The sequence below is a fragment of the Apium graveolens genome, chromosome 9 (genome assembly GCF_009905375.1).
Source record: "Apium graveolens cultivar Ventura chromosome 9, ASM990537v1, whole genome shotgun sequence".
Classification (NCBI taxonomy): domain Eukaryota; kingdom Viridiplantae; phylum Streptophyta; class Magnoliopsida; order Apiales; family Apiaceae; genus Apium; species Apium graveolens.
The window spans coordinates 15,853,788-15,871,725 of record NC_133655.1 but is presented as its reverse complement, the minus strand read 5'-3'; the positions used below and the strand labels follow the sequence as shown (position 1 = coordinate 15,871,725).

At 34.2% G+C, this 17,938-nt stretch overlaps 4 protein-coding genes and 1 long non-coding RNA gene across 5 annotated transcripts; 2 read left to right on the top strand and 3 right to left on the bottom strand.

Annotated features, from left to right (window-relative positions):
• Positions 1–724: 724 nt before the first annotated feature.
• On the bottom strand, positions 725–2,415 carry LOC141682450 (uncharacterized). The gene is made up of 2 exons (XR_012559786.1): positions 1,639–2,415; positions 725–1,547 (listed from the first exon to the last, which is right to left on the bottom strand). It is a non-coding gene; the product is annotated as an uncharacterized LOC141682450 (long non-coding RNA).
• A 154-nt stretch (positions 2,416–2,569) lies between these two features.
• Positions 2,570–3,623, bottom strand: LOC141685059 (uncharacterized). Its single transcript, XM_074490183.1, has 3 exons — positions 3,141–3,623; positions 2,944–3,055; positions 2,570–2,751 (listed from the first exon to the last, which is right to left on the bottom strand). The coding sequence occupies exons 1-3, from the start codon at positions 3,621–3,623 to the stop codon at positions 2,570–2,572; spliced, it is 777 nt and encodes a 258-aa protein (XP_074346284.1).
• Positions 3,624–7,780: 4,157 nt separating this feature from the next.
• LOC141683264 (UDP-glycosyltransferase 83A1-like) lies at positions 7,781–9,610 on the top strand. The gene is made up of 2 exons (XM_074487963.1): positions 7,781–8,373; positions 8,502–9,610. Exons 1-2 carry the CDS (start codon positions 7,884–7,886, stop codon positions 9,398–9,400), a joined length of 1,389 nt encoding a protein of 462 aa, XP_074344064.1. The 5' UTR covers positions 7,781–7,883; the 3' UTR covers positions 9,401–9,610.
• Positions 9,611–9,654: 44 nt separating this feature from the next.
• On the bottom strand, positions 9,655–16,912 carry LOC141685058 (uncharacterized). The gene is made up of 4 exons (XM_074490182.1): positions 16,203–16,912; positions 15,205–16,113; positions 11,257–11,802; positions 9,655–10,793 (listed from the first exon to the last, which is right to left on the bottom strand). The coding sequence occupies exons 1-4, from the start codon at positions 16,684–16,686 to the stop codon at positions 9,850–9,852; spliced, it is 2,883 nt and encodes a 960-aa protein (XP_074346283.1). The 5' UTR covers positions 16,687–16,912; the 3' UTR covers positions 9,655–9,849.
• On the top strand, positions 13,784–15,004 carry LOC141683265 (uncharacterized). The gene is made up of 3 exons (XM_074487964.1): positions 13,784–13,915; positions 14,032–14,110; positions 14,194–15,004. The coding sequence occupies exons 1-3, from the start codon at positions 13,892–13,894 to the stop codon at positions 14,886–14,888; spliced, it is 798 nt and encodes a 265-aa protein (XP_074344065.1). The 5' UTR covers positions 13,784–13,891; the 3' UTR covers positions 14,889–15,004.
• Positions 16,913–17,938: the final 1,026 nt, after the last annotated feature.

Sequence of the window (17,938 nt, the reverse complement as noted above, 5' to 3'; positions counted from 1 at the left end):
ATAAGCTTTTGACAATAATTTAATCGTGATTAGGAATAGAGTTCAAGTAATAAGAATCTGATATGTGAGCTTATAAAAAAAGTATCACTACTCAAAAGGCGTCTTGAAAAAAAAGTCTCAACTACAGGTACAAGATAATTTTTCAAATTTCTTGCAATTTTTGTTAGTGAAAACATCAATACAACTTATTGCTTTCCTTGCGATAATACGAGGGGACTGATGAATGCAAAGGTTAACTACTCTACCTCGTGCTTGATGACCATCCAATGTTATCAACAAGGAGTGCTTCAACATTAGGTACATCTTCATCATCTGCTTCAGCTCCCTCATCATCATAAATCAAAAACTCTGAAGCCAAAAAAAAAATACCAACCCAATATCAAAAACGAGTTCAAGAAGAGCAAGGCAATGAAACCAAAGGTTGCAGTAATTATAATTTTTCTACAGATGTTCACTGATTCTTGATAGAATATTATTTATTTACAAAGTTGTAAGTGACAAAACTAGATGGCTAAATTAGTCTTGTGTGCATACTGCTACTTGGCCATGAGTTCATAACAAACTGGCACATCTAGAAAGCATATAGCTCCCCTTGGGTTTATAGAACACATACATGTATCATTACCAGCTGTTGAATACTCAACATTCTGCACAATGTAATAAAATTTGTGAATTAAAGAAAGAATGAATTTTAAAATAATGAAGAATTACTAAATTACTAGAATAAGCCCAACAATCAATCTATTGTAGAAAAATTTCAGATTAAACCAAATAATCTAGAGAATAAACAATCCATAAAAAACACAATTAAAAAAATGACCTAAACGTCTCAAAATCCTAAATTTATTAACTCCTACTCTAGAAGATAAAAAATAGAATTTAATAATAAATCTCAACAAACTCAATCTTTTTTCTTCATCAATTCTTCCAGGATCTCCTTTCGCATTTGAAGCGGACAACCAAAAAACGCCGTTGCACTTTCAGGACATTTCACTAGGAATAAATAAGCTTCACAGATTTTAGTTGCCTCCAAGCCGATAACTTGCAGCTCATTATATATTTCTTGAATAGTGTAAACACGTTGTCGGGACCTTTCGAGTATGATGTTACTCTCTTTAAGTACGGCATGTCCTTCCCTAATAGAATTCGCGACATTCTCGAGAGACATCACTATTTTCTTATTTACGTCTTCTTCCTCCTCCAACTTCTTTTTCTTTCCTTTATTTATGTCCTCCTCCTCATCATACTTCCTTTTTTTTACCCTTAGCTTCAGTTGCACTATTAAATGTCTCGTCAGGTGATTGCGTAGCAGCCACAAACTGAACATCATCATCATTGTTTAACTTTCCAGATTTACATTAGACCGTTAGTAAATCATTTATGTCATCAACCGACCAGTCCGTAGAACTTGTACTCAACCTTCTTTTATTTTTTTCCTTGGCCATTTCAACTTTAGCACCCGTCGCCCTGTCTTTTGCAAACAACTCCTCCAATTCGTTATAGTTTAAAACTGGCTTGGTCTTCCACTTAATAGCATCAGGTTTTACCTACAAAAATAAAAGAAATGAAGTATACAATATTAGTAGAAATAAAGAGATTAAAAAAATAATGAAATTATATAATTAGTATAGTTAATACTTATTGTTATTAGTTGATCCCAAACATCTTCTGTTGCTTCAAACAATTTAGATTCTGAATTCCAAGAGAAGCCACTCAAACCTACACCGCGAAATAAATCATAGCATTGAGCAAAGTGATCTTTAAGAGTTTTTAATCGATTCTTTAGATGTGCTTTATTCGGTTCTATATTGAGCTTTTGCCGCATCTCAGCTACCATATTAACATAAGCTTGAGACGTGAAAGTCCCGTCAATTCTGTGGCCTTCGTATTGTTGATTAAACATGGATTGAATAAAAGCACTGTCCATCATAGGGGTCCATATCAATTGTTCTCTCTTTACTGCATCTTCGTCCTTCACTGTTTTGCCCATCTAATATAACATAATAACAATGATAACAATAGAAGTTATATATTTAAAACCTGAAAATTGACATAGTTAAACCTGAAACACATTTAACATATATTTAAGAAACTTTGATATTTTAGATGTCCAATATGTATAACCAAAGCATGTTAACATGAAAAAAAATCGTATGATAAACCTCTTCCTTAAGCAATTATAAAGTTAAAACTTCAACTTTATTTTGGTAACTAGAATTCTAAGACTAAAACTAATGTCAACGAAATACACAATCAATAGTAACATTTACTCTCCCATATCAGATTCATTGTCTTGTTCGTGCAGCGTATAATCAGCCCACATGGAATTTGCTATTCTATTTCTTATTTCATCGGCAATAGCACCAGCTTCACTCTTGTCCCTTGGTGCATAATAAGGTACCTCAGGATCTTCCTTTTCTAGTTCTTTTATCACTTTTTCTTCAGCAGCAAGATCCCGATCTTCGACTTGTAAAAAGTTGTGCAAGATACAACATGCAAGGAATATGTCTGATTGTGTTTCACACGAATAGAATGGTTCAGTTGTACTTCTAATAATAGGAAACCTTTTTTATAGCACGCCAAATGCTCGTTTGATAGTATTCCTCAATGATGCATGACGATAATTAAACAACTCTTTTGCATTCTGAGGTCCACGAGTTGAGTACTCTTTCAAATGGTAACAGGCACCTCTAAATGGGGCAATTAGTCCAATTCTATGAGGGAGACCCGCATCAACTAAATAATATTTGCCTATATAAAAAGAAATTTATTATAAAATATTAAATTAAATAACAGAAACTTATGTTTTGTATGTTTAATAATCAATACCTCTTGGAATAATTAATTTATCATCTCTCGACAATGCATCTTTAATAATCCTGGAATCTGATGCTGTTCCTTCCCAACCACTTAAAAGATATGTAAATTTTAAATTGAAAGTACATGCAACTAGTACATTTATTGTTGGATATCCCTTACGATCACGATACCTTGGAACATCTTTACTAGGCACTCTAACACGAACATGTGTTCCATCAATAGCACCAACACAATCCTGAAACATTGTTATTTAACATTAATACATTTATTAAGTTTTATAAATATAATAATTTAATAAGTTTTATATGAGTCACACGTACCTTAAAATAGGGAAAAAACCTTCTCTTCTTACGAATTTCTTGTGGAATTATTTTTCCATTGGGTTGTTGAAGAAAACGATCCTCTATAGTTAATATTGCTTTTAAAACTCTGTGAAAGGTTCTACTTGTGGTTGAGGAAGATCGAAGATATACCCAATAAATAAACCGATTCCTCTCATCACCCCCTATTATATGTAAAAATCTAGCAACTTGCTCTTCAACTGACATTTGTTGGGTTGGTCGTAGGCCTCCATCACTTATTAAAATTTTACATAACTTCAAGAAAGTTTCTTTATTCATTCGAATTGTATCACGACATTTAGCACGATTAGATAGATCATCCATCACTTCTTCTCGCACTCTTTGTCTATGTAATCTAAGCTCCCTACTAGGCAAATTCACATACTTTATCCGCTGATTTTTGCGATGCACAAGTAATACCACAACAAGACAAACCAGTTGAATAGCAGCTAATTGTTGCATTTGTACCTAACGGCGAATTTGATTTACCCCCTCAAGTATAGTATTGTCCATCCTTACATGTATTAAACAATTAAGTCATATGAGTAACATATCTACTACTAACAAAATTAACAAAAAAATTGAAGATAAAATCACACACAACCCGTATCATATATGAATTATGATACATCAATACTCAAATTTACATATCATTATTATATATACGTATATAGATACATATTACTATCAAAAACAATAATTTTGATAGGAAGCTAATTTAAATACATATAGGCAGAACTATGTACGCCCATATAGCATCTCTAATTTTGAGAAGAAGAAAATTACCTGCCGATTTTTTTTGCTAGTACAGGGAAGTAGAAGAAGCGACTGTTTTTTGCTGGCACAGGGAAGTAGGACTCAAGAATAAGGTGATTGTGGACTCTTATTTTTTTTATGCAAATAGATATGTATGGGTATTTTTGGAATACTAAAATAATTGATACAAAATTGTTTCTCTTCCATCCCAATCTTTCCAATTTTGGAGTAAAAATTTTGTAACCAAATTCTATCATATCTTCTCTCCCCTTCTCTCCTGTAAAAAAATTTTAACTCGGGAGCACAACGTTAGGAATATAAACGACCTAATCAAGTCAGTTGCAGTAGCCGATCTAGCTAAGAAAACTTGTCGAGTGACTTATTTTTATGAACATTATCATTATACTTAAAAAAATCAAAAAATATTTTTTTCCGTATACATTCTTTGATCTCAAAATTTTAACCTTTTTTTGGTGCATCCTATCAAATAATTAAAATACATTTATCATAAGAAATTGTAAATCAATCACATGCAAGTAAATATTAGCCCTAGTAAATATTAGCCCTACAATACATACGTGTACCTAAATTTATGATTGCAAATAGATGAACGGGTTTAAATGAGCTTTGCAAATAGGTGAACAGGTGTAAATGAGCGTATTGAAGTGTTCTTATTCCTATTATTTCATCATATGATGATTATTTTCATCCAATAAAAATATATTTATACTTTTGACCTTTCATTCTTCACCTAGCAAAAATTGTGGTGCGCTCTCTTTTGGATCTGCCTGTTAGAACATTCTCAACCAAGAAGTCCAATCATATTTTTTTTACTATGCAAGAGTGCATGATTGAGATTATAAAGGTAAGAGGCGACAATACTTATAAAATTTCACGTATGAATAAAGCCTATTTAGAAACTTTCAGTTCAGATGCAGTGTGATGCAAAGATTTTATTTTTTCTTTTCAAAATAATAACTAATCAACATCATGGTGCACACTTTACTAGATAGAAAAATATTGCTAGTGGGGAACTCCTTGTATTTACACACACGACAAATTTAAATATATTCACGAGACATTGAAAATTATCAAGAATCATATTTAAAAAAAAGAATGAGTAGTTCTTTTATTTTCTTAACAAGGTTATTGCCCGAGGATCACATGATTATACTTTTCCCATCATAAAGCTCATTATAGCTTGGGTGTGTGGGTGAGGAAAATAATATAGTTTCTTTCGTTTTTTTTTAGTTTTTATATGTAAAAAAATTACCATTGTCTCATACTTGTTTTAATGCAAATTTTTTCATATTTTTTCATATTTATCCATTAATTTTTAGTTCCAATACTTGACTTTACCACAAATATATAGACTTATAACTTAGTATTTAATGTAATTGTTAGATGTTCAGGATGATTTCCAGAATGCATATAAACAGAATGGAAGTAACCGAGTTTCTAGCATTGCAGTTCGCTGGAATTATTCAGGAAGTTATTTCTCAGGTTTAGATAATGTTTAGGGTTTTGTGTAAATCTTGTTTATCTGGATAAACCTTATCTCAAACAAACCATATCTTATAAATCAAGTTTAAATCTCTCAAGCCTTATCTTTACTTGATTTACCTTTTTCAAACGTACTAACGGATTAGTTTCAAAGTTTCATTCAAATATTTTCAAACAAACTTATCTTCCAACCTTATCTTGTGTTTGAAAATAAATCTGTTAGAACTTTGCTTATAAATACAACTCTTCATTTCAGATTTGTGGCTAACGCTTTCACGAGAATCTTCCATCATCTGAAATCACTTTCTTGTTTTATACCCGAGATATATATATCCAGAAAATAAGAAACCTAGTTTGAGTTGTAAACTTTCACATTATATTCTTGTAACTGAATCGTGTATTATATCACTTGTCCCGGGTTGTGGTAGGTTGATTACAACAGGAAAGCCAAGTAGCTTTGTGTTAGGTAGTTGTGTGCTAGGGAAATGTTTCTTTCAAGTGACCCAAATTTGTAATCAAGGAAAGTTTGTAAGTACTTTGTTTTTAAGTGGATATAATACATTCTCTATGCTAGTTGGCATGGAGACTTGGATGTAGGCCATAGACTAGGTGTGGGGCCGAACCAAGTGAAAACTCTTGGTGTTCTGCATTGTTTAATTTCTTTATTACTGCATTTATATTTCAGTAATTTACTTTCTGCAGTTAAAAGAGACTGTCCAATTCCCTGTCTCATTTGTAAAGGGACTGTCCATTTGCATAAGAGACTGTCCCATTTACCTTAACAGTTAGAATATTATATTATCTATCGAGTCATCGAATTTCAGTAATAACATGAATATGCATGGAAATAACAGTTTTTTTTAATATGTGTGTTTTTTACAAATGCTAAACAGGGGAGTAAGACATATCATGAGGTATTTCTCATGTATGCTCAAATTTTTACAAAAAATTAGAAAGTAATTTCAAAAAGAAAATATTTATATCATACTTAAAGATGGAGAATATTTAATTCACACTTCAAATTTCAAAATTAATTGGGTTTCACATAACTCCCACAGTCCAGTTGTTTTGTTATCAAAAGATATTTGCAAAAAATCAAGACACTCATTAAAAAATGTATATTCATGGGCTACTGGCTATATTAAAATAACCTGCATAACGTAATACACTACTTATACGGTAAATTAGTTGTGTGGGGTGTAAATAATAAAATATTTTGATATCAAATTTTATTAATATATAAAGTTTGCTATTTACAAAAAGTATTGAAAAAAAACATAAAAAATTGGTTAGAACAATGGAGCATGTCCAGTTTATTATGGGATCATCTACCTAACCTTATTCAATTAAAAATGAACACACTATTTGATAGATTAAAAAAATGAATGTGACGATACATTAAATAAATACCTGCGAAAAGTACGAGATATCAATTTTGAAAACAATCCCTTCATCAGCATAACAACAATTTTTAAAATGCATTACTTCGTGAACTTGTTAGATTATATTTATACATCACTTCAATCCATGTTTAAATGATTTCAGATATATGAATATATTTTGCGCGCTTAAGTGATAATAATTTTAAGACTTATTGCATGAATCTTGAAGAACTTTAAAGTACAAATTTTGTATTTGATATTAATGAAGATGTTGTTAAGAATTATAAAAGAAAGTTTAGTTATAGTCTATAGAATCTTAGTGAAAATATCATGATTATTGAGTTAGAGAATAACAGATGAATACTTGTAAAAGTAGAAAAGGTGAATGATAAGTTGAAATTTTTGAAAAAAAAAAAGATTTTAAGACCTCCTTAGACATCTTGTAGTTGTAACTCATGGCATGCATGTTTTCAATTGTAATCTCATTTTCGTAAGAATTCATTTGATGTTCTTGTGCAACCTACTTTGTCTACATATTTTTTTTTACTAATTTTGCAATCTTTTTAATTATTTGAGATAGAATTTAAATTCTCTTGCAAGTTCACTTCATAAATAAAACAAGTGCCACGAAAGTTTATTGAATTTTGAGGTATCCTTACTTTTTAGTCCTTAGCCAGTCAATAATAAATCATACCTGGCCAAAAGGCCAATGACTTAAACCAAAAGGACCAAATTATTCTTGAGCATCACTTAAAGCTTTCTATATTTGTTACTCCTTGATTATATATGTGTGGACCCTTATAGGAAGCTTCTCACTAAACTCCATTTTGAGTCTTTGACCAGTCTATTCTGTACAACAAACCAATTGTAAGTACAGAAAGATCAGCTCTCTGCATTTCATTTTCATATCTCTTCCTTTGACTTACTGCCAGTTGCTGACTTGCTGCCTACATTTTTTACATACTTGGGAGCCAAACAAAATGTACAGTACATACCAATGGTACAAGTCCTACTGTCCTATATAAATGTGTGATAATCAAGCACAATGTAGTAGAAAGCAATACTGAACAAAGTCTTAGATATGGACAGTACTCTTGTTCATGTATTAGCTATACCACTTCCAGCACAAGGCCATGTCATTCCAATGATGGAGCTTGCCAAGAAACTTGCGCGCCATGGTTTTAAAGTTACGTTTGTTAATACGGACTTCATTCATAATGTTGTCTTGAATGCATCGACGAAAAATGAGGATGACGGTGATGAGGGGATACGCCAGGTCTCAATCCCGGATGGACTTGAAATCTGTGACACGAGGACTAATTTTGGACGATTAAGTGAAGCGATGCAGAGAGTGATGCCTCGAAAGCTGGAGGAGGTGATTGAAAAGATGAATGATGATGGTATGAAAATCAAATGTGTTTTTGCTGATAATTGTATGACTTGGGCTTTGGGGGTAGCAAAGAAGATGGGAATTAAGGGAGTCGCCTTCTGTCCTGCGCCAGTTACATCCCTGGCCTTATTTTCGACTATTCCTAAACTGATAAATGATGGAATTATAAACAGCGATGATGGTGAGCTCTCATCTTATTTAATCTCGTTACAATTTTACTTTTATTTCATCGAAAGAGGTTGTGCACTTGCTTCTAGTCATATTTTGGTGTGTACTATGTTATAAATGAGTATGTAAGTTCAAATGCAGGAAGCATAGTGAAGCAGCAACTTGTTCATTTGTCACCAACAATGCCAGCCTTAAGTACTGAAACATTTCCATGGGTATGCTTCACGGATATGAACTTGAGAAAAAGTGCTTTCCAACATTTTGTCACCAGTACTGAAGACTTGAGATATGCAGACAAGATAATATCCAATTCATCCGAGGTACTCGAGCCTCATACATTTTCATCATTTGCAAACATGTTAGCAGTTGGTCCACTTTTGGCAAGCAATACCCTGGGAAATCAAGGAGGCAATTTTTGGTCAGAAGACTTGGCCTGCTTGTCATGGCTTGATCAGCAACCAGCCAGCTCTGTCATTTATGTTGCTTTTGGAAGCTCCGGAAGTCCTGATCAAATACAAATTCAAGAAATTGCTTTGGGACTTGAACTAACAGGCAAGCCATTCCTTTGGGTTGTGCGTCCCGGTACGACGGGTAAGGAAGCAACTGAAGAATTAGCTCATTTTAAAGAGCGAATAGGGGATCATGGCCGGATGGTGAGTTGGGCACCTCAGGAGAAAGTTCTAAGACATCCGTCTGTGGCTTGTTATGTGAGCCATTGTGGTTGGAATTCTACACTGGAAGGTGTGAGCAATGGAGTGCCTATAATCTGCTGGCCTTACTCTGCTGATCAGTTTCTCAACGAGCGTGTCATTTGTGATTCCTGGAAGGTTGGATTGGGGCTCCAAAAAGATGAAAGCACTGGCATAGTCAGAAAATATGAAATAGTAAACAAAATAAATCATTTACTTGGTGACAAGAATTACAAATTAAGGGCTATGGATTTGAAAGAGAAGCTTGTGCATTGTGTCCATGAAGGCAGCTCTTACAGGAACTGGACCAATCTTATTGAATGGATTGAAAATGAGCAAGTCAGTATCTGAAAATTAAGCAAAAAGGTGCAGGTCACATATGCAACATAAGCTCGAAACAAATCACAGGTCAACTATTTTTCTTCTAATAAATTGCAGTGAATTACAATAGTGCTTATGCACAACATTTTGTATTTGTTTCTTATGTATTGTATCAGAGACACATGTCCCTTTTGATATGTATCTGTGTTATTTTTTTATTAAGTAGCCTCTTCTCTGAAATTCTGTTCATACTTTGTATTAAATAAAATTCAAAAATAACATGAAATTATTTTGGCCGCACGGGACCAGGATGTCTTTCACTAGATTAGAATTTTGTGGCCTCGTTTTCGCAAAAAAAAAAAATTGCAAAGAGACTTCGACTTATTTCAAACTTGGATACGCGAAAAGTAGAAATAAACGTAAGAATAATTTAAGTCGACCAGCTGGGGTAAGGATATCTGGCTACCTTAAGTCCTTAACTACTTGTTCCCAACTTGGGATAGAATGACTTCATTCACCATTCTGTCCAAATTTAAATAAGACGAACCAAGAATGGCCTTGTCACTTTTACTTTTCCACTCCAAAGCCCTTTTCTTGATTTCCTTTCCCTTATCTTCTTCCATCAACTCCCTCACCATCTTCTCCACTCCTTCTCTCTTCACATCCTCTTCAACTTCAACTCCAACTTCCCACATTTTGCAAACACAATGTCGGACGCTTAGCTGGTCCGAAAAAAATGGCCAACATATCATTGGTACTCCAGCTGATAGGCTTTCGAGAGTCGAGTTCCATCCGCAATGAGTTAAGAACCCTCCAATTGACAGGTGGCTTAACACTTGTTGTTGGTCACACCAACTTGCTAGGAAACCTCTTCCTTCAGTCTGCGTTATGAAATCCGGAGGGAGGACTTGTGAGTCACCCGTGACAAGATCCGGTCGAATGATCCAAAGAAAATTGTGCATGCTATTAGCAAGGCCCCATGCATACTCTTGCAAGTGTTGAGGACTCATGACTGTGATGCTACCGAAGTTCACATAAACCACCGACCCGGCTTCTTTTGAATCTAACCATTCAATGCAATTCGAGTCTTCTTTCCATAAATTGGATTTTATCGATTTGGTATCATCATCTGAACTAAGGGACTTGAAAAGGCCGTGAACTGGACCAATAGAGTAAACTGGAAGATTTATGACGGTTGAAATTTGGCAAACAATATCAGATTCCAGTGCATCAAAAGTGTTGAGAATCACGGCAGAAGCCTTGTGAGTTCTTGAAATTTCACGAATGCAAAACTCGACAAAGTAATCTGGCAGTACGGGTTCCCAAATCAGAGAAGGAGTGTCACGCAAACGAACATTTCCGATTGCAGGCAGCCAATCAATAATGTGGTCGAGATGCTCATTCTTCAAGCTGCAGGTACTTGCTGCATGGGAGAATATCAGTAATTAATAAGACTAATTGCAAACTTATGCTTACGCAGATACTGGATTATCAAGAGCAATTATGCACAAAATTATACTATACTAACTAAAATTTCACAGTTTTAATTAAACCAGAGTCCCAATCAAACCATTCCAAGCATGATGCAAACATTATGAGTTAACTTTTAACTAAGCTTGTACTAAGGTTTCACCAGATTGAATAATATTAAACATATATGAACAGTTTCCATAAAGGAAAATATTTGTCGTACAAAATTGTGTACATAATGACATGTGGTAGTTTTAATTGTAATGGACCCTTTGTATTCATATCAACAAATTCAATTAAAACAACATCAATTGTCATGTCATTCTCTAGAATTTTTTTTGTACAAAATTCTGGACAACTAGTACTACTCAATTTAGCAATATTGAAGCATGATAAAATATGAATCAAGTGCAAACCTCGCTGCAAAGCGAAATCGCGAATACGAGAGTAATGCAAGTAGCACATAAGGGTAAAAGCATTAACGGTCCAAAAGAAAACATTAGGAATGCCAAGCTCCTCGGAAACATCAAGCGTAAAAGACATGTTAGCATCAGAAATGATACAAGTCACAGGAGGAACATCAGGTGAATCATTCAGCCTAGCAACAACATCGCGGAACGGGGCAAGACAATTAACAGAGGTAGAAACACAAAGCTCGATAGTGTTTTGAGTGGCGTCAGGGTTTTCAGGGGGAGGAAGGCCATCAGGAATAGTTTCGAAACGAAAGTTGGGCTTGGCGGAGAGTGAGTTGAGGCCGCCTGATTTGAGCAGGCGGTTGTAGTTGAAGTGAGTGTGAACAAAAGTGATGTAAAAGCCTCTGTTGTGAAGAAGCTTGGCTAATTTTAGCATAGGCGTTACGTGACCTTGAGCTGGATAAGGCATGCATACTACATGAGTGATAGGCTTTTTCTGGATAGCAATATCCATGATTTTAGTTGTATAGATTTTAATTGCTACCGAGGTGTATCATTCAAATGGTTCTAAATATGGTTTTTATGTGTAAAGAAGTGAAACGAGAGGTGATTTAAGTCCATGGCAAGCTCAACTACGCTGGTCCAGGGACTAGAGGAATCACAGCCACAGGGCAGTCTTAACAAAATCACACGCAAATGCTTTTGTCCTGATTTAAGTGATTTCAAGTAGGAATGGCAATTGCTCCCAAAATCACTAAATCAAAACAATCCAATTCAGTTTGAAATTTGAAATTTAACCCCTTATTTTCGAGTTTTAAAGAGAAAGAAAAGCACGCAGTGTTGTTTCCGAATTTTAAAAAGAAACGAAATTAAATAGTGATGAATGCAAATTTGATACTCCCTCCGTTCCTCCCAATTATTATTGTTTATGAGAGAGTGTTTGATACGTATATTAAGATAAATAAAAAGTATAGTTCTATAAAAAAAATTAAAAAAAAAAATTTTCTAAATAAAAATAAAATGTATAAACTTTTATTCAGAAAAAGAAAATTATAAAAAAAGGTTATAGCACTATATTTTATATTAATCTTAAAATGTATGTCGAACACTTTTTCGGAAATGATAATAATTTGGAGGAATAGAGAGAGTATATTTTATTTTCAAAATTCTCATTCCAAAAATGAAGTGAAGGAAATTTATCTCTGAATTACTTCGTTTTTTTTAAAAAAATCGGGAGCAAAAAGTAACGATCCCCTTTTGGCTCATCCACTGTGGTTCATCTGTAGCTGCGTCGTTGAGTTTGAAAGCATGACAAGCCTTTGCTTGGTTTTGCTTAAAGGCCGATGCCCAAGTCCAACCGTCCCTAAGTAATTACAAAACTTAAATAACCACCGAATGAAAAGAAGAAAATACACCTAGTAGCAGCAATAGAGTATAGTGGAAGAATGAACATCTCTCTTTATTTACACCCTCTACATATTCCTCATTATACAGAAAAAAAGCTGCCCCCTGCAGCTATTATTTATTGAGATTTTCTATGGTGGCCCAAAAGCACGCAATAGTCACTAACCTTCTTCTTATTGGTGGTTGAATAATAAATGTTAATGGCCTCCTGCATTCACATCAATTTCACCAATAAAAAAGACCATTTTTTATTGGAGTTATTGACTAATAAAGACCGTTATTCATTTTGTCAACTTCAACTTCTATAAAGATTTCAAATGCATCGTCCATTTCACTTTACGAAAAACTAATGACTCCAATTACTTTGATCATTCCACCTGTTAGGTTCTAATTCTTTTTTATTTGTAGACACTAGTTTATGACCTCCTAGTGGTGTAATTAGTACTCACTATAAAGCAAAGAAAATTAGTAATCAAGTAGCATAATCACAAGATTAAAGATATATTCCCACCTCCAATATGCTGCCTCTTTGAATTATTTTGCAATTTTATAATCCTAGAAACAAGTACAACTTTTTTACTTCTCACATAATTTTGTTCCTAATAACTATTATTATTCCTAATCTTGTTGTAGTGTATGAGATATCGAGGTTGAATGTTCGAGTCTTAGTGCAAATTGTTATCGTGATTTTTGTTCAAACGAAAAAACTATTTATTGAAGAAAAATAAGAAGTAAAGTGTGTTTAGATGAAAGAATTAATTAACAGAAAAAAATATGAATTAAAGTCTGATTATGTAACAACAAGAATATGAATTAAAGCCCTGCCACTGCCGTTACTAAGAGCGACTTGATAATAAATAATTCGTCGAAGAGAATTTAGTAGCCTTCGTTCATATTAAGTACTTTGTAAACTAAATATTTATTCAAATAAAAGAGGTATTTGCATCTTTCTTGCTTTTTCTGATTGATCATAAGATGTCCTTGACGGCTTTCAATGGCCAAGAAGTAAAACTAAATCAGGCACACAATTATAAATGTAATACAATACAGGAAAAGCCATAAAAATATCCCTGACCAGTCATCTGACTAACATATGATTGGAGACCACTGAATATTATTAGTGTGTATAAATACCAAGTAGAAATGTTCCAACATGTAAGACGCAAACAGAGGTCTGTTTTCTCTTTGAAAGCTCTCTCTTGAAGCTCTTCTACTGGTTAAGAGCCTCCATTACATGGCGAAGGAAGGCGATATAAAGGTGGAAAACCATGATCTGTTTCTTCTCTCAATCTTGCTTTGCTTTTGCAATAAATTTTGCATAGTATAGTTTTCTTACTTGGTAGTTTGAAACCAAATTGTGTGCCTTTGTTCCAGAGAGTGGAGCTAAAAGTTACAGTCCATTGCTGCGACGGTTGCAGGAAGAAAGTGAAGAAGATATTACGTAGTACAGAAGGTATGGAGCACGGAGAAATGGTTCATCAGTTTTTTTGTTATTGCCCCTCATGTTCTGCTGCTAAATTTTCAACTTTGCACCAGGGGTTCTCAATGTTGAAATCGACACTGTGGAGCCGAAGGTTACAGTCCTGGGGAATGTAGAACCGCAAAAATTAATCAAGAAACTATCGAAAGTTGGAAAACAAGCGGAAATATGGAGCTGCAATAATCAAAATGCAACAAAAGGAAAAAAGGAAAGTAGTATGTCTCCGTCAATGAAGAGTGATACAGAAAATCTTTCCTCTGGTCGTGAGACAATGAATCACTCAGAGACGCGTCATGAGCCAATGAATCACTCGGAGACACAACGAGCCACAAGCACCGACAAACACACTGAGAGTGTAGTCAGTAAGGAGGGAGCAGGCAATAAGGGATTGGATCACAAAGATGACACCTTCTATGGTACCTCAGGAATGGTAAGAACTGGAAATCCGCTACTCCATCAGCCAGAAGCAAGCGGAGTTCTCATACATCCTAGCTACACAACTCATGACGGTGCATACAAAGTTATAAGTCAGGATACATTTACACCACAGTACTATTACATGGTGGAACCAGCTCGCGGTCCAGTTATCCTGCCATACTGTGCAGTATATCCTCCAGTATATACTCGCAGCCCAGAACCCTACAACTATGGGCAGACAATGTTGGAGCCACCAGTGCAGCCACCGGCATCAACAACAGGACTTGGAGATTATTTCAATGATGAAAATACAGTTGGATGCCTGATTATGTAAGATTATAAACTAATGACCAGTACACTACTAATTATACATCAATATCTAATTTGCAAGGGAGTAACTGTACTTTTACCTTCACTAAATTAAAAACTATGCTGACTTGTCCACTGATCTATTGTGCACACTGCTTTCTGTTTTGTAATAAAAAATTGATATCAGGTAGAAAATATGTGATTGATGAAAAGCAAACAATTCTTGTGTACATAACAAAACACCAAGTACATAAGATTGTACGATAAGCACCACTAGAATCCCATGAAATTTTTTATATAGAAGAGAATAAAAAGAAGATATTAAACTTGAAATTTATCTCAATCTTCATTTGTCACTTTCACCTCACCATCATTCTTAATCCATTCAATGATATTTCTCCAATTCTTGTGGGAGCTACCTTCATTGACACTTTTCGCAAGCTTCTCTTTCATATCCATAGCCCTTGATTTATAATCCATGTCACCAAGTAATTGATTTGCCTTGTTCACTATTTCATCTTTCCTGACTATGCCAGTTTTTTCATCCTTTTCGAGCCCCAATCCGACCTTCCAAGCATCACAAATGACGCGCTCGTTAAGAAATTGATCAGCAAAGTAGGGCCAGCAGAGGAAAGGTACTCCGTTGCTTATACCTTCCATGGTTGAATTCCATCCACAATGGCTCATAAAACAGGCCACAGACGGATGTCGTAGAACTTTCTCCTGGGGTGCCCAACTGACCACTCTGCCACGGTGCTCTATTTGTTCTTTACAATAGGCCAATTCTTCGTTTTCTTTCTTATCAATACCTGGACGGATAACCCAAAGGAATGGCTTGCCTGTTAGTTCAAGTCCTAAAGCAATTTTTTGTACTTGTTGTTGATCATGAATTGTGGTGCTTCCAAAAGCAACATAAATCACGGAGTTGGCTGGTTGGTGATCAAGCCATGACAAACAGGCCAAATCTTCTGGCCAAAAACTGCCTCTCTGATTTCCAAGCCTGTTGCTTGCCGAAAGTGGACCAACTGCCAACATGTTTGGAAACGATTTAAAAGTATCAGGCTCCAGCTCCTCGGAAGAATTGGATATTATTCTGTCTGCATATTTCAAGTCTTCGGTAATGGCAACAAATTGTTCAAAAACACTTTTTTGCAAGGCCATATCCGTAAAGCATACCCATGGAAATGTTGCAGTACTTACAGTTGGCATTGTAGGTGACAAATGAAGCTGTTGTTGCCTCAGTATACTTCCTGCAAGTAATATGAAGAATAGTTAGAAGCTCTATCGATGACATAAAAATGCACAACTGAAACAAATAACGTATAAAATGAGAAATCACCATCCTTCCGGCTTATAATTCCATCATTTATCAGCCTTGGAATAGTTGAAAACAAGGCCAGCGATGTAACTTGTGCAGGACAGAAAGCAACTACCTTAATTCCCATCTTGTTTGCAACTCTTAAAGCCCAACTCATGCTATTATCAGCAAAAACACATTTGATTTTCATACCATCATCATTCATCTTTTCAATCAGCTCCTTCAGCTTTTGAGGCATCACTCTCTGCATCGCTTCAACTAATCGTCCAAAATCAGTTCTGGTGTCACAAGGTTCAAGTCCATCCGGGATTGAGACCTGGAGTATCCCATTATCTTCATCCTGATTTTTTGCTGATGCATTCACGACTACACTGTGAATGAAGTCCGTGTTAACAAACGTGACTCTGAAACCATGACCAGCAAGTTTCCTGGCAAGCTCCATCATGGGAATTACATGACCTTGTGCTGGAAGTGGTAAAACTAATACATGAATAAGATTGTCCATAACTCGGACTGTTAATTTGCTACCTAGAGACTTGATAGCACATGTATGGGAAGGATAGCGCTCTTGGTATGTACAAATTGTTTTTTGGTCCCCAAGTATCAAATAATGCAGGCTGCAATTTTCAGCAAGTAAAATAAAAGAGATAAACAATGTGTAGCAAGTAGCAAGTCTTCTCCACTAGATGTGACCCCCTGTTGCTAAACAATTACTGGTATTTGTGCATATTAGCTAAACTAATCACAATAGTCAATGCTACATGACAAATTTTATACATATATGCCAGATCATTATTTGAGTGGGCAGCACTCAGCAGCTTCATAATTGTTCCATTCCAAGTAACTAAAATATGGGAGTGAAGTGGTTCCCCAGAACAATAGATTATTAATCCGGACATAAAAAATTAAAATTACACTAAATTTAATTAGTTGAATTTGGTCGTAGTAATGGGCATCAGGTTAAAATAAAATAAAGTAAACCAATAATACGGGATAAATCAAATTAATATCAGTTAAGCATAATTCGTATCATATTGATATGAACCAAAAATTAACTTTTAACTAAACATAATTATTATTATTTTTAAAACACACATAAATGATCAATAAACTATACCGTTCAATCAGTACTATTATCTTTTTCAAAAAAACTCTTATAGTTTATCGATTAAGTAATAAACTCTCTAAAATAATATTTTTATTAAAGTTCCAACACAATATAAACATTGTATTTTTATTCCCAAAAAACTATTAAATCGCTATAATATTTTTAAAAATATATGAACATATACGTGTATTAATATAATTATCATGAAGTTATATTATTTAAAAAGGTAGAAATAAAAAAATCAATGAACAAATTTAAAAAATTCAATTCAAAATATTTTTGTTTAAAAAAATTATATAATATTAAAAAAAAATTGTGAGGAAAATGTCAATTTGTCAGGTATATAATTATCAAAGTATTTGTGTTTTTTATTTTTATTTTAGTTCGATAGTCAAATCGCATCAATCCATTTGACCAACGAAATCGAAATTATCAATTTTTGTTCAACGAAAGAGATAATAATTTATATGATATCAAAATTCATTACGGATCGACAAAATAGAACTAAAGCTGTAGCAGTTTACACCAATAGATTTTATAATAAATGAATCACACTTCCAATATACGTAATCTGAATTATTGATTATAATAGTTCAAACTGAAATTTTAAAATGCACCATATTCATCCTTTGCTCTTAAGAAAATAAAA